Source organism: Schistocerca serialis, chromosome 1, assembly GCF_023864345.2.
Source record: "Schistocerca serialis cubense isolate TAMUIC-IGC-003099 chromosome 1, iqSchSeri2.2, whole genome shotgun sequence".
In the NCBI taxonomy this organism is placed as follows: domain Eukaryota; kingdom Metazoa; phylum Arthropoda; class Insecta; order Orthoptera; family Acrididae; genus Schistocerca; species Schistocerca serialis.
Genome location: NC_064638.1, coordinates 202,048,604 through 202,066,077, shown reverse-complemented (window position 1 = coordinate 202,066,077; position 17,474 = coordinate 202,048,604). Strand labels below are relative to the sequence as shown.

The following is a 17,474-nucleotide window of genomic DNA, read 5'->3' as shown; positions in this document are numbered from 1 at the left end:
GTAAGCTATTTTCTTATGACAAAACAACAGTTGGGTTCAAATTAGAAGGTGAAAACCTGAAGTAATTGACTTAGCTGATAGCAACACCTGCTTTTCAGGCAAGAAAGCTACATTCTCCACGTGTTAAGGTCCAGTTGGAAAGAGTGATTGTCCTAGATAGGAGTGGGTAGGGTGAATTTAGAAGAGATGAAGTATGGTAATGGATGTGGGCTTGAAAGAGATATGGGCAGCAGTAAAAGATGAAGTATAGAGACAGTTCACTCTGGATGGGCAGTGGTAGTTGTTTGTTGCAGGCAGGGAGAAAGGAGGTGTAGAGTTGAAAGTGGAGCATTGACTGACATGGAGAGATTTTGCTAATAAAACAATCTGGGGAAGGGTACGTAGGCCCCTGACAAAAACATAGTTAAAATCAGCATCAGATGGAAGAATGAAGCTGCTGAAGAGAGGGACTACCTCTTGGTCTCAGTCTCTACTTAATCTCTGTTCTCTACTCATCTGTGACTTAGCCCATTCTCCAACTTCATTCTTCACTTTGTCACGTTAGTTACCCCTATAGTCATTTCTGTATAGTTTTCTTAGTGATCTCTTTTTGCATTATTCCTTCCTAGGCTGCCCACTTCACACTCCAAACACACAACCTTCATCATATCCATGTGTGCAACATGTAAATGGACAAGCATTCTTAGCATTCCTATATTCTTACCCTTCAGCTCTCTCTCTCTCTCTCTCTCTCTCACACTCACTCACTCACTCACATACACATACACACACACGTTGCCATTGCCAACTGTTATGCTCTGTAAAAGAACACAGCTCCAACAAATGAACAGCAGTGTTCGAATTCTGGTAATGTACCTATTTACTGTCCAGTGCTTTCTCTATACTGTGAAACCACTATCTTTACCCAAACCACTGAAAAAACTGGGCAACACTACTCTTGGCCACAGCTGATAGTGGAATTCATTTGAGTGGACAGGTGGTTGGTGGACGAAACTATGTAAACTGCTGTGCAAAATTTATAGCAGATTTAGCTTATGACATGACTATTTAACACTGTTGGCCCCTTTGGTGACTGGGTAAGATGAATCTGTGAGGGCACTGGAATGTGTTGTGCTTGGAGGGATGCATAGGACTGGTCTTGCATCTAAATCTTCCATGGAATACGACATATATGGGAAGGGGTTGGGAGTAGCTGTGACTTAAGGATGAACCAGCATACATTGTAGATCAGGTGGGTAGCATACTGTCAGTGTGCAAGTGCTGGGACCAAATTAGTTGAAACTGGGGAAGGATGTGGTTAAGTTGTTCCAGTCCAAGATGATAGTGGATAATGAAGGGGTGCTCCCTTGCAGCTATTTCATGGAGGAAGTTGGAGAATAGAGGCATGTGTGGATATGGTGCAGGAGATTATTTGCTTGCTAATTCAGTGGGTAGTGCCTCTCTGTGAAAGCCTCAGTAAAACCTTCAGCATTATTGGGCAAGGGATTGCTTGTCACTGCAAATGCTACATAAGGGAGGTAGTGTTTATTTGTGTGGCCTCGATACGAACAGGGGTTTTCATCTGGCCATTGAACACGTGGAGGGAGATGCATCACTAGATTGAGGAGAATCAGGTGAAACAGATAGGAGAGATACTGTTGAGGCTGTGGAGGAACTAGGGGAGAATATCTTGACCCTGGGTCCAGGTCCTATAGATAATCAGTGAACCTGAACCAGACCAGGGTTCAGGATCTTTAATGGATAAGGTTTCTTCTCAGTGGCTTATAAACAGGTTGCATTTGGGTGTGCAATATGAGTCCCTATGACTATGCTGCAGATTTGTTTGTGTATCTTCCCCTTGAAAGAGAAGTAGTTACAGGTAATGGTATAGTTGGCTAAGTTTATAAGGAATGAGGTTGTGAGCTTTTGAGTTAGTAGGATGTTGGAGGGGTAATGTTTGACAGTAGCAAGGCCATCAGTATGAGGAATGTTGATATATGGGAAGGTGATCTCAGCAGAGATGAGTAGGGATCCAGGTGATAATGATATGAGAATAGTTGAGAGACTGTGAAGGAAGCAGTTGGGATCTTTGAAAAGGGAAGCTGTGTTGTGGACAATAGATTGGAGTTGAGTTGTTGGTCAACAAGATTTGAGATTGCTTGGGTGGGAGCACGGTAAGAAGCTGAATTGGGTGTTGAGGGTGACAAGGCTTACAGATTTTTGGAAGCATGCATAACAGTGGTGAATTTACCAGCAAGCTGAGTAGGCTAGAGTCTACGGCGGCAGATTTTAGGGGTGGCTAATTTGGCATCAAAATTTTTTTATTTCTCATAGGTATTGAAAAGATTCATTGTTTATACACCTAAATGTTATTAGGTCCACACAAACAATTGAAAATTTAATATGTTTCCCCACTTAGATAAATTTTTCTACGATATGCATAGTCACATTTGGTTGCAACGTGGGAATGAGTGACATGACTATTTGCTAAGTGTGTTTGGCTGGATTGACTGCATGAACACAGTGTGTCCACCGCAGGAGCCGAAGCACAGTCATGCTGTTGTAGGCACATGCTGCATGGTGGCATTGAGTTCAGGAGAGGTACACTATGTTATCAAAAGTATCCGGACACGTGGCTGAAAATGACTCACAAGTTCGTGGCGCCCTCCATCGGTAATACTGGAATTCATTATGGTGTTGGCCCACTCTTAGCCTTTATGACAGCTTCCACTCTCGCAGACATATGTTCAGTCCGGTGCCAGAAGGTTTCTTGGGGAATGATAGCCCATTCTTCATGGAGTGCTGCACTGAGGAGAGGTATTGATGTCGATCGGTGAGGCCTGGCATGAAGTCGGCATTCCAAAACAGCCCAAAGGTATTCTGTAGGATTAGGTCAGGACTCTGTGCAGACTAGTCCATTACAGGGATGTTACTCCAACACCCTGCCGTCGGATCACCATATTGTGTACCGTGATTCATCACTCCACACAATGCTCCTTATATGAAGCGGGGCATTGTTTGGCATTTACCAGCATGATGTGTGGCTTATGAGCAGCCGCTCGACCATGAAATCCAAGTTTTCTCAACCTCCCTCCTAATTGTCATAGTACTTGCAGTGGATCCTAATGCAGTTTGGAATTCCTGTGTGATGGTGTGGATAAGTGTCTGCCTATTACACATTACAACCCTCTTCAACTGTGGGCGGTCGCTATCAGTCAACAGATGAGGTCAGCCTGTATGCTTGTATGCTTTTGTGCTTTACGTGTCCCTTGACATTTCCACTTCACTATCACATCGGAAACAGTGGACCTAGGGATGTTTAGGAGCGTGGAAATCTTGCGTACAGACGTATCACATAAGTGACTCCCAATCACCTGACCACGTTAGAAGTCTGTGAGTTCCGCGGAGCACCCCATTCTGCTCACTAACGATATCTAATGACTACTGAGGTCGCTGATATAGAGTACCTGGCAGTAGGTGGCAGCAAATGCACCTAACATGAAAAACGTATGTTTTTGGGGGTGTCTGCATACTTTTGATCATGTAGCGTAGATATAGAGTAGTGATACAAATGGGGAAGTTCCATTCTATATTTACTTCAAAAACAAAAGAAAAGTGACTTTGGTTGATTGCATCCTGCAATTTCTAATACTATCTGAAGATGTTAACTTGACGATTCGCACAGTGGCTGCTGGGAGTGGCTTTGCCGCCACATTAAAGCTCTTGAGGGGAGATGAGTGGTAAGGGGAAGGCAGTGTCTGCTGCTTGCAACAGTAACTAGCACCATGACCCATAACAATATGTACAGCACTACTTAGCATCTACGGGCAGCTTAACATTGGTAGTGTTCAGAGAGAAATGAATATCTTTCAACTAGTGACAATTTTCTCTGCTTGTGCCAGCAAGCAAGTGCAATTGTCAAGTTATTGTGGCCAAATAATTCACATAAATATTTCTCTAGCACATTTTGCTGGTCGTGTGCTGTAATTTTTCAATGTGTTTTGTGGATTGTACGAATAATTTTGTAACGTAACATCACAGGTGCGTACAAACTTATAGTACATAAATAATCACAAATTATTACAATAAATCATACATAACTAATCATTAAGATGTAATTTAATTTGATAAATAGTTGTTTCGGAAACTATGCAAAGAAATTTCGATGTTTTTTTAAAAAAAATCATATTTAAATAAATTTCTTGAACTTCTGTTAGGTAATTATTCAAAGTCTGAAGTCTGAACAAAGGATACTGCTAATTACTTACCAGAAATAAAACTCCCGATGTAATCTTTTTAATTTCAGTTCTTTGATAAAAAAATTCTTAGAGTCATGGGAGAATGTGACCTATTGGAACTGAGTATAAAAAGAAGGGCAAAATGAAAAAAAGAAAACAATAACAAGAATAGACTATTTGTAAAATGATAAGAATTGAAATTTTTAAAGTGATGCTGAAAGACCAGGAACTTCAACATCATGCACTGATACAATACAATCTGAAAAAGATTAAATAAATTTGAACTCTGTGGCCCAACAACAACAGTCACCCGTTGAACAATCTACTTTTGACAAAATGGATATTTATGTTTTTGACTAAGAGGAAGTAGAGGAATTGTCAGTAAGTATAGCAATTGAAGATGTATCTCAGAATCAGGCATTAAGTAATTATCAAGTGCAGACAACAGTACATGTAAACAAATATCCAGCTTTATGAGAAATTAATGGTACCTTAAGTGAGAATATTGCATGCTATGGCATTGAACAGAACAAGTCTGATGACTTGCGAAAAGGGGATACAATATATGCTGATCAGCAGCATTTCTTGCCAGTGAGTATCTTCCAAAGAAAGCAGAAAAATAGTGAAATGAATGGCCAAAATTGGCTGATTTATTCCAAAAGTAAAAGATCTGGATATTGTGGGCCGTGTGTCCATTCGAGAATAAGGTTCAGTTTGACAATGAAGGCTTTAATGACTGGAAAAATGCAGAACACTGAGTAACTCAGCATGAAAACTCTGTGTGTCATAAATCCAATAGCCTACCCTTAGTTTGGAAGTTAGGAGTGACATTGATGACTGACTCAACAATTGATTGCTTGTCCAGATTTACGAAGAAATTATTTATTGGAGAAACTGTGGTGTCACCGCCAGACACCACACTTGCTAGGTGGTTGCCTTTAAATCGGCCGCAGTCCATTAGTATATGTCGGACCCGCATGTCGCCACTATCAGTGATTGCAGACCGAGTGCCGCAACACGGCAGGTTTAGTCTAGAGAGACTCCCTAGCACTCGCCCCAGTTGTACAGCCGACTTTGCTAGCGATGGTTCACTGCCTACATATGCTCTCATTTGCAGAGATGATAGTTTAGCATAGCCTTCAGCTACGTCATTTGCTACGACCTAGCAAGGCGCCATATTCAGTAATTAGAATGAATTCTGAACAGACAATATTGTAAATCATGTACCGTCAAGAGCGACGTTCATCATTAATGGATTAAATTTAAGTCAAACTAATTACATCCGCTTTCTGAATTCTAATTCCTTGTCATGTTCCAGACCTCACATCAGTATAGTTCTTCCCTCCTCACGTCAGCCTGCGTGAGCTAAAACGCGTGCATTTCGGCCCTCTCTAGTAAAACGGTGTTGGCTCTTCTGCCAACACAACAGAAACATTCAGAATATGGTAGTTGCCATAGTGAAGTGACTGTGTTCAAGAGGCCTCGTTTTCAGATGGGAAAAAAAAAAAAAAAAAAAAAAAAAAAAAAAAAAAAAAAGTGGGGTCATCCGCATAATAGAATTTATTGACAGTATTATGAAAAGGACTGATGCTATGCATTACATAGCAGAGATGCTGAGTCACAGATAAGCACAACAAAAAGACTGTCAAACAAAGTTTTTGGCCAAACAGGCCTTCATCAGAATCAGACAACACACACACACTTCTAATGAAGGCTTGTTTGGCCAAAAGCTTTGTTTGACAGTCTTTCTGTTGTGTCTATCAGCGACTCAGTATCTCCGCTGTATGGTGAGTAGCAACTATCTTTTTCATAAAAATGTCATTATTACATTCTGGAATTTCCACTGTTTAATGGAAGTTAATTGTATGATTTGGAAGTATCAGTTACTTATCAAAGACTGCTTGTGATGGGTTCCTTCTCTTGAAGGGTCATAAAGTCTTAAAACAAAATGGAGGTAAGATAAGAAGCACAAAATATTTTTCATCAGTTGTCAGTGCAACACCAGACGTAGCACATGTTGACCAACTTACCCTCGTTAGATGCATTTTGGAAATAGGCGAACAACGTGAAAGCTTTCTCGAGTTTCTGCCCTCAGTGGGACATAAAGCTGAAGACATTTTTTCTGCCATTATTTATAAACTCAAAACGCTGGACATATACACACATCAAAAAAAGTTTTGCAACACCTTGGTTCTGAGAGTTCTGGAACCTGTCCGGAAAATTGGAATAGAGGTCAGCATAAGCCTTATTTCTGCCATTTTTATTGCTCATGAAAACCACACATTGTATGTTGTACCACCATAAAGTGAGACATTCAGAGGTGGTCCAGATTGCTACACAACAGTACCTCTAGTACCCAGTAGCACATCCTCTTGCATTGATGCATGCCTGTATTCATCATGGCGTACTATCCACATGTTCATCAAGACACTGTTGGTCCAGATTGTCCCACTCTGCAACGGCAGTTTGGCATAGATCCCTCAGAGTGGTTGGTGAGTCACGTCGTCCATAAACAGCCTTTTTCAGTCTATCCCAGGCATGTTCGATGGGGTTCATGTCTGGAGAACATGCCGGCCACTCTACTTGAGCAATGTCGTTATCCTGAAGGAAGTCATTCAAAAGATGAGCACGATGGGGGCGCGAATTGTCGTCCATAAAGACGAATGCCTCACCAATATGCTGCCGATATGGTTGCACTATCGGTCGGAGGATGACATTCACGTATCATACAGTCGTTACGGCATCTTCCACGAGCACCAACGGTGTACATCGGCCCCACATAATGCCACCCCAAAACAGCAAGGAACCTACACCTTGCTGCACTTGTTGGACAGTGTGTCTAAGGCCTGACCGGGTTGCCTCCAAACACGTCTGCGACGATTGTCTGGATGAAGGCATATGCTACACTCATCGGTGAAGAGAACGTGATGCCCATCCTGAGCGGTCCATTCAGCATGTTGTTGGGCCCATCTGTACCCCACAGCATGGTGTCGTGGGTGCAAAGACGGACCTCGACATGGACATTGGGAGTTAAGTTGCGCATCATGCAGCCTGTTGCACACAGTTTGAGTTGTAACATGACGTCCTGTGGCTTGCTGCATGAAAAGCATTATTCAACATGGTGGCATTGCTGTCAGGGTTCCTCCAAACCATAATCCATAGGTAATGGTCATCCAATGCAGTAGTAGGCCTTGGGCGCCCTCAGCAAGGCATGTCATCAACAGTTCCTGTCTCTCTGTATCTCCTCCATGTCCGAACAACAGCCCTTTGGTTCACTCTGAGATGCCTAGACACTTCCCTTGTTGAGAGCCCTTCCTGGCCCAAGGTAACAATGTGGACGCAATCAAACTGCAATATTGAACCACCTAGGCATTGTTGAACTACAGACAACATGAGCCGTGTACCTCCTTCCTGGTGGAATGACTGGAACTGATCGGCTGTTGGACTCGCTCCGTCTAATAGGTGCTGCTCATGCATGGTTCTTTACATTCGTGGACAGGTTTAGTGACATCTCTAAACAGTCAAAGAGACTGTGTCTGTGATACAATATCCACAGTCAAAGTCTATCTTCAGGAGTTGTGGGAACTGGGTGACGCAAAACTTTTTTTTTTTTTTTTTAAATGTCTATATTGAAGACTGTTGTGGACAATCATATGATAATACCATGAATGTGTCTAGTGTACAGTGGCTTACAGGCTCAAATTCAAAGCCAGGCTCAAATTCAAAGCCAAGCACCTTTTGGTTCTTTCGTTCCTTGCTCTGTCCAATCTTTAAATTTAGGGGCAACTATGGCTGCTGAATTTTGCACGGAAGCTTGTCAGTTCTTCAGATCGCTTTAAGAAATTAGTTTTTTTTTTTTTATGTTCAACATAACATTGGTAAAAATTATGGACTAAAATCGAGAAAGGGAAAACGCTGAAGAGTATAAGTCTGACACGTCGATCAGCTAGAGAGGGTGCATGTAGAATTTTGAGACATTCTTGCCACGAAATGCTTAAAAAATTTTGAATCAATCAAGGATGATTGTACCAAAAAGCTTTTAATGCAAAACAAAGCAAGGGAATACTTTTTGATCTAGAATAATTGGAAACAGCGGTAATGATTGTTGTGTGGAATGATTTTTTAAGAAAGAAAAGACAAAGCGAATTTTCAAATTCAGGCTTCTACTGTAGATTCAATCACTGTTGCCAATCTTTACGAACCTCTTTGCAAGTTTTTTGTTACTGATCGAGAAACTTTTAAACATCTCAAACAAAAGGTGACAGAATTAAGCATAACAAAACAGTATACAAAAGACATGTGAAAAATACAACTGAAAAGGAAAGAAATATATGATGAAATACTCGATGAAGAAATGAGAAAGACTGTGAGTGATACTGTCAGAGGTAACACATTCCCCATCCTCATTGATAGACTTGTATCCAAATTAAAAGATTGGTTGGAGGCCTACAACACGTTCAATGAAAAGTTTTCGTTTTTGACCAAAATGAGTGAAATGTCATCAGCCCTTACAGAAAAAGCCTTTCTCTTCGAAGAAATGTATCCTAATGATTTAGAAACTGACTTAGTTCAAGAACACATGCATTTTCAGTGCCACCTTTCATCTCAAAGAATTTTGGTAAAACCAGATTCTCGATCATTGAAAAGTCTATCTTTATTCCTGTAACAAATTGTTTGGGTGAGCGAAGCTTTTCTTGCATAATCATATCTAAGATATGCCTTAAGCCAAGAAAAGCTAAATTCCTTAGCTCTTTTGCACATAGGGTCAGAACTAATGAATAAGATTTCATATGATGATATATTTGATTATTTTGCGAATAGTATTGTAAAACTTCCATAACTTAATTAATCGAATTTCATCATTATCATCAGCCAAATTGTAAGCAGTTAATTGAATATATTGTTTTTAAACTGTAATCAAGCTCAATAAAAATTATCATAATTAGTAGTATATGATTGAGCTTTTATTAGCTCAAAAATATGCCCAAAAACTATTTTTTGTGTAATCTAAATCATTGGGTCATAAAAATAATGTAGGAAGTGACATATTGATCCCCTAGTTTACAGTCATACTAATTGCAGGAAAAATGTGTAATTAGGACGATAGTGCACAAATAATGAAGTTACAAGTTCATTGACAAAAAAATTCTAATTAACATGATTGTGAAGTAGGGTATAGAATTGTAGATGTTGGTAGGGGTGATAAAATTTTAATAGCCTATTGGTGGCAAATGTGTAAATCTGCCACCGATGCAGAAGGTCGGTTTGTGGGGGTAGTTGGGGTGAGGAGGTGGGTGGATTCAGAAGATGGGTACTTGGCTAGACCAAGTGATTTGAGTATGGATTAGAGGAATGTTTGACCTCTGAAATGGGATCATCATAGGACAGATTGTAGGGGGTAGAGTGAGGGAGTTGGCAGATGCCTTCTGTTAGGTATCACTGCAGTCAATCACAGCAGTGGTAGAGATTTTGTCTGCAGGGAGGATGATCAAATCAGGGTCTGTCCTAAATTAAAACACTTTTCTCCAACAAATGGAAGAGCACTTCAATCACTACCTACAAAAGTTAAATGTTTTCCAAAGCCTGCCTTGGAATACCATTGTCCAACAAGACATGTCATACCTCTGGTGAACCAACCCCCTGTCAACCAATGCCTCATAGCATGCAAGCACTGTCTTGGTGGCTTCTTCCATCCATCACACACCTCGAAACTTCCTCCCAACAACCCACAAAACTCAGATCACTGTTGTCAGTCTATCTAGGAATATTTAATGTCAATCTTATAGAAGTTTCAGTTCTTTCCAATGGGCTACCTTCAGCGTCACGTGCTAATTCGGCGTCACACAGAAGTAGATAAAAATCTACTGTCCTCTTCCCCATTCCTACAGTGGAAACAGTTGTTGACACCAAACATTCTGATCAGAACTGACAAAAAATGTACATTCAATCTTGCCTCTCACAGTCCATGGTCCCCAGCCTACACCTAATTCACACCTTCTAATGCTTTGGATGACTTAAAGTGGTGAGGTATGTGTGTAAACTCCCACTTCATTAATGATACGACTTACTTGAGATGGTCAGCTGACTTTCCTTGCTTGCTGCTGCAACCTCCTCTCCGAAGTATATTTGCTAGGAACAGGAATTTCTCAAAAACTCTTTCTACTTGTAAAAATAAGCAGACATACGAAGTTTCTTTTGCTCCACTTAATGATGTATATTCAAACATCACACTTTTACAAATCTCATTCTCCACATAAACAAACACTGTCAAGTAAGTCTCCCTCGCATATGCAAAGGTTAGAAACACATCAAATTAACATTCATAAGCAAATTGGTTTAAGAACCACTCATAATTTATGAACATGTCTTGCTTCTAGAAAATCCAACACATGAAGTACAATTAAATGTCTACAATTAATTGTTCATTTTTCTTTAACAATAATTGTGACACTAAAACAGCAATGATTACTTCTTGTTCTTCCAGTATGACTTCCGTGGCTTGAGGGGCAAATACTTGTCGATGCCATTCGACTGTCGCATCTACCTTGTGCTCATGACTCCTTTCCAGCCTGCACACACAAACATGTGTCGCATAGTATGTACGTTCTCGCACACTTATTTTTGAAATACCGTGTGTTCAAGATTGTAGGATGATGAGTGGTTCTGGAATTTACGCGAAAATTCTCGAAGCACTACACATCCCTCCCCTAAGCTCAAACACACGATATTTTAGGCATACTCATTATGTACATTAATATTAATTACATAGAATAACAATTCATAATTTCACATTTTTTTATGAACTGTGCATAACCCTTTTATTTACTATTTAGCTTTTCTTTTTTCATTTTACTATAATTATAACAACGGGAGTATTTCACTCAAGTTGGAGTCAATTCTTTTATATCTAGGAGTTGTGGGGCCTAAACCTTTGGGTTTACAATCATAAGCTCCAGGTGTTCATGACACTCAAGTGTTTTACTCTTTTTTCTAATTCTTTGTACTGCTTCTTTAGTACAGAATAGCCTCATTAATTATAGACTGTTTGCAGTCTGGAGGAACTCTGGGCAAATGAAAGTGTTCTTCTCGACACTTCTGTGATGATACAGTCCTTTCCCCCTTGGATCAGTATCTTTACCTTACATATGGGTTGACCCTATGAGTGCACTCCCTTCTTCCATTTCAGTAGGTACGCCCCTCTTGATTCCTATTTTGCTATGGCACAGGTCAGTCCCCTTCTTGGTGCCCCTTTCTTAAGTCTGCCCATCTGCCTTTTGTATTCCTTTATCCTTTATGAGTAGACCTCATGGTTCATTTCCCTAGTATAGATCTTTATGTACACTATAATTAAATATTCTCTGGTAAAATTAAAAATTTAGTTCACACTTTACACTTGCTCCTTAATGCTTCATTTCATACCCTAGAGTCCTCCTTTACTCAACAACTTCTATTACTATTACTATTTACTCTATTCAGTATATTTTACTCAAGCTATAAGAGTCCCGCAATCACCCTACAAATCAAATTAATCAGAATATTTGATATGGTTATAATAGAGGGAAACATTCCACATAGGAAATATATATCTAAAAACAAAGATGATGTGACTTACCAAATGAAAGTGCTGGCAGGTCGACAGACACACAAACAAACACAAACATACACACAAAATTCAAGCTTTCGCAACAAACTGTTGCCTCATCAGGAAAGAGGGAAGGAGAGGGAAAGACGAAAGGATGTGGGTTTTTATTCACCCTTCCTACTTGGGTATACTCCATGTAAAATTATCATCGTTTTTATATCCTTATGTACCTATGCAATTTCCAAGTAACTAGGCGATGTATTTCCTATATATACATATTAATAATTATCTATATGATAGGCGTTGTAGAACCATCATAATAAACAGCCATGTGTTCATATTTCTCTATGTGCACATTCATTCCTCCTACAACGCTTGATGATTCTTACATCAATTTTATCTGTAGTTTCATTGTTTGCATCTTCATGTTTCATTGTGTGTATGGGTAAGTGTGTTTGTGTATCCTGTTTCTTCAGCTTACTTATATGAAATAAGTTGACGGTTATTGGAAACCATGGATAATAAGAATGACTTCAGCGATAGCAGTATATGAATATGCAAAGAGAAAAAGTCTTTCCGCTCCCGGGATTGGAATGACTCCTTACCCTCTCCCTTAAAACCCACATCCTTTCGTCTTTCCCTCTCCTTCCCTCTTTCCTGATGAGGCAACAGTTTGTTGCGAAAGCTTGAATTTTGTGTGTATGTTTGTGTTTGTTTGTGTGTCTGTCGACCTGCCAGCACTTTCATTTGGTAAGTCACATCATCTTTGTTTTTAGATATATAATCAGAATATTTGTTAAACTGGCCTCTCTTGCTCATGTTCTCTTTCCTTATTCACCCTTCCTACTTGGGTATACTCAATGTAAAATTATCAGCGGTTTTATATCCTTATTTACCTATGCAATTTCCAAGTAACTAGGCGATGTATTTCCTATATATACATATTAATAATTATCTATATGATAGTTTTTCCAAGTAGCTAGGTGATGCAGAACCATCATAATAAACAGCCATGTGTGCATATTTCTCTATGTGCACATTCATTCCTCCTACAACGCTTGATGATTCTTACATCAATTTTATCTGTAGTTTCATTGTTTGCATCTTCATGTTTCATTGTGTGTATGGGTAAGTGTGTTTGTGTATCCTGTTTCTTCAGCTTACTTATATGAAATAAGTTGACGGTTATTGGAAACCATGGATAATAAGAATGACTTCAGCGATAGCAGTATATGAATATGCAAAGAGAAAAAGTTAGACCAGTACTCAGATGAGAAGTAAGAAAGGAAAAAGTAGAAACCATTGCTAAGATCGAAGAAGAGAAAGAAGATAGCCCCAAAGACAGGAAACCCTTCCCACCTCCTTCCCCAGGATGCCTACTTCACCGGTACTTGTTTGAGAAGCCGGAGGAGGTATGGTGTTTAATGTCTCCTACAGAACAGACATTCTCACCTTCACCTTTGAAGTACCAAAAGAAAAATCTTAACAACCCCTATGGAATGGCAAATGGTGAAGAATCAGTCACATTAGTCTGCAAGGATTGTTTGGAAGGTGTGGTGCGTGTTCTGTGTTAGCCATGTTGCCAGCCAGTGTGGCCGAGCGTTTCTAGGCGCTACAGTCTGGAACCGCGCGACTGCTACAGTCACAGGTTCGAACCCTGCCTCGGGCATGGATGTGTGTGATGTCCTTAGGTTAGTTAGGTTTAAGTAGATCTAAGTTCCAGGGGACTGATGACCTCACAAGTTAAGTCCCATTGTGCTCAGAGCCATTTGAAGCATTTGTTAGCCATGTTTGTACTTGCGCTACCCACCCCTTCCAAAACTAATACAAACCTTCCCTTACACATCACATCTCATAAAGGTAAAATTATGTATCTTGTTATCACAGTTATGGAATGATTCACATAAAATTCCATTTTCTATTAATCTAATATTCTTTGCAGTTTATTAATCTCCACCCAGGTTTACATAGATCAACTAGATAAGAAATTACTTTCAAAAAATAGCTTAGGCAAAAATGAGGCCTAACTATATGCTGATGCCGGGATTTGAGACCACCGCTGACTGGAGCGGAGCGTGAAGGCGACTTAAATACTTATGGGGCACTAACAACTGAGGACAGCTCAATCACATACCAAGACCAGTTTCGGGTCATCATACTTCCACATGGGTATGTGTCTCTAGAAATGGATAATAGGATAGTACAAGAATTCAAGAATAGATTACAGAATAGTTTAAGATTTGAAGGGAATTCAATGCAGGAAAAATAGTACAGAAGAAACACCGAAAACAACTAGGTATCCAACAGTCGTCACTCCTCCTATTAACACAGAACATTAACATTTCTGGAAGACAGATGTGACTCTGCCCGGATCCCATTGATCTGATATTAACTTCTCTCGATTACTTACGGCCCAATACTTCCCGTTAACTTTTGTGTGAAAATCTCCCAACAACAAAACAATTACCACTTTACTAGGAAACACAACATTAGGTAAAGTTATTCTATTTTCTACTTTGTCCTGCATAAGTTTGAATTCCTTCCATAAATTATATGTGCCTCTCTTAGTATCTTTAGGTTCTGGAGCTAAATTTGAAGAAACGTTGTCGGAGGTTACCCTCTCAGCAACTTTTCGATCGATTATTTCCTTTACCTGTTCCTCCAGATTACTTATATTTACTATGACAGCAGTGGCTAATTTCTCCTTGACATTTCGTTCCACGTTATCTACTCGAATGCTCATGCCTGCAATTTGCGATTGGACCATAGGTAGTAATTCATCCTGTTTTTCCAAACTCTCTCTTAAGGTGTGCAACCTCTGCTTTACAGCATTGAACGTAAATTGCATACGCTTTGAAATGATTCTAACTTTTCGCTAAGTTCAGTTTCTACATTATTACATTTATCTCCAATATCAAATTTTAGTTTCTTTGTAAAATTCTGAAATTGCTCATTCTGCCTCTGGTCAAGTCAGTAAACAGTTGATTTACGTGAGTATTCCAAGTACTAGTTAGTTCACTCTTAAAATCTAACTTCAGATTTTTGACCTTATTATTTAGAGTGTCAAATTCAGTCTTTAATAAAGATATATTTGTTGCTTGACTGTTCAAGGTTTCACACTGGTTACTTAAAACCTCACTCTGAGCATCTAATTTAATATTTAATTAGGTATGCACTGAATCTAACTTAAGACTTTGAGCATTTAAAACTGCGCTCTGTGCTTCTAAATTTTTACTTAAAGTAGTAACTTGGGCATTTGACTCTGTTCTTGGGTCATCTAATCTAGCATTTAGTTGAGTATTAACTGCGTCTAATTTAAGACTTAGTTCCTATCTTAAAGCCGTTGAAACTGCCCGCTGGGCTTTAATTAAATTTTCTACTTCAGACCAGTCTGGCACTTCCTTTGTCAGTGTCATAGCCATGTCTGGTTCTGAAGTTTCCCAGTTTCTTGAGTATTATCCATGTTTTTTAGATCAGGTTATCATTAAAAACACTCACCTCTAAATATACTAACTACAGTACTATAGTCTTTGAATAGTTTCTGTAACTTTTGATTCAAACAATTATTGTCTCACGCTCACCCAGCGTAGAGTTTTAGGCTGCATCGGTGACCAGGTGCGGAATAAGCACCGGTGAACAGCACAGGCGCCGGTGACATCGAATGTTAGTTTCAGCATCAGTGTCGGCTGCGAGGTGTGTGGGAGCTGTGTACTGTCCATACCAAATCATCTTAGTCAAATTGTACTCGGCGTATCTCTTCTTAGTCTAATACATCGAGATATCTCTGTTCTTTTAACGTTAAGACTTTCTTTCCCTTTGTTGCATTCGCAAATTTTTTTCATTTCATTGTTGGGCTTAATCTAGTTTCTCTTAATGGTTTTCTCTTCTTGTTATACTCGGGTTCTATGGCAACACATATCATCTTCTAATCTCATTTTCATCTCAAAATTCCTGTTTTCTTCCAGCTTTTCACACAGGTCACCAAGTTCTAATGCTCTTTTGATGATAGAACATGTGCAGTATATATAAAAACTTTATGTTTTCACCAATTAATGGTGTAGTTAACTATGCAGAAGAACATTCTCACATTCCACGTATAAATATATTCATCTTGTCGTATTTCACTCGTAGCTCGAGTTCTAGAAACAGGTTTTATAAGTGAGTTGGTTTAAGAACCGCTCATAATTTATGAACATACGTCTTGCTTCTAGCAAGTCCAACACATGAAGTCCAATCAGAATGTCTATAATTCATTGTTCATTTTTCTTTAACAATAATCGCAGACACTAAAACGGCAAAGAAAACTACATGATTACTTCTTGTTCTTCCAATACAACTTCCGTGGCTCGAGCGGAAAACACTTGTCGATGCTGTTTGACCAGCATGTCTACCTTGTGCTCGTGACTGCTTTTCAGCCTGCACGCACAAACGTGTCGCGCAATATGTACGTTCTTGCACACTTATTTTTAAAATATCATGTGTTCAAGACAGTGGAAGGACAAGTGGTTCTGCAATGTATGCGGAAATTCTCAAAGCACTACAACTTGTCCCCATTACCCCCACTTTACCTTCTTACTCTATGATTTGCTAGCCCTCAGGCAACCTTCCCTCCCTTCTTTCCCTTCCCACAGTCTGCCTGCAATGCTGTGACAATGTAGGTGTTATATGTGAGCCTTTGTGTTTTTGCATTACCTCTGGAGAATGACATTCTGAAAATTCAATAACATTTCCTTTATTGTTTATATGCCTGTCAACTGATGAATACCACAGTTACTTAGCGAGTGGTCACCTTTTTCCTTCTATTATTTGTCTTCGAAACGGTTGTATTGTATTTGATGTTTTTTGTGTACTCTTCGTTAACTCATAAAATTATTAAACAAATTGCCTTTTCAATTTCAGAACTGGACTTCCGAAAGAAGGTAGTCCTACAACAAGATAGGAGCATACCATTTGGTCCAATCTACATAAGTCTACCATGACAATGGTATCAGAGAGACTGATAAGGAAGGTGCAGAGAGAACACTGTCATCTTATATTAAATAGCGACTACACTTGTTACTACCCATGGAACTTGTATTGATACAGGTTCTCTTTTTATCTGCAGTTTATTTGAGTGCCAAATAAAACATGTTTAGTCTGCAGCTTTTATAAACTTTGTGTTTTGAATGTTGTTGTATATATGTGCATCTTTAATAAAATCGCAGTTTACATCTTTTCCATGAAGGAAATTCTCAAATCCTATTCCAGCAAACAATAGCAAAGCAGTAACTGTATGTGTATATGAGAGTGAACAATAAAAAGTTCTTGAAAAGACAGTAAAAAGATATTGTGTTTTTGTAGTTATACTTGCCTCGTATTTTCCCTCATGAAACGTGTTTCTGAAAGGTTTCCAGAATACTCACCTGCAACTGCCATATCTTCTTCAATGGATTCAAAATGTTTCCAAGACAAAAATGTTCTTTGGATCTGGAAACTGATGCAAGTCAGTGGATAAGAAATTTCCATAATTGAGTTTACATTCCAGCAACTCTTACTTCAAAAATTCAGGACTCCGTATGTGAGCAGATGCAATTCCTTATCCTCATCAAAGATGCCTTTTTTGTCATTTAGGCATCTTCTCATATTTTTTTATCCAGTTGGTTAAGAAGATTTGCCTAGTATGCAGCAATTGTAGT

The 17,474-nt window shown here is 39.2% G+C and overlaps 1 protein-coding gene across 3 annotated transcripts in view; it reads left to right on the top strand.

Moving 5' to 3' along the window:
• The window catches only part of LOC126465494 (meiotic recombination protein REC8 homolog), a 412,324-nt gene extending 395,283 nt beyond the window's left edge, over positions 1 to 17,041 (top strand). For all 3 annotated transcript variants that reach the window (XR_007585976.1, XR_007585977.1, XM_050096310.1), the window contains one exon: positions 16,699 to 17,041. Coding sequence is in view for 1 of the 3 variants with exons in the window: in XM_050096310.1 (XP_049952267.1) it covers positions 16,699 to 16,778 (80 nt within the window). In the remaining 2 variants the exon portion in view is untranslated. The remainder of the gene's footprint in view (positions 1 to 16,698) is intronic.
• Positions 17,042 to 17,474: the final 433 nt, after the last annotated feature.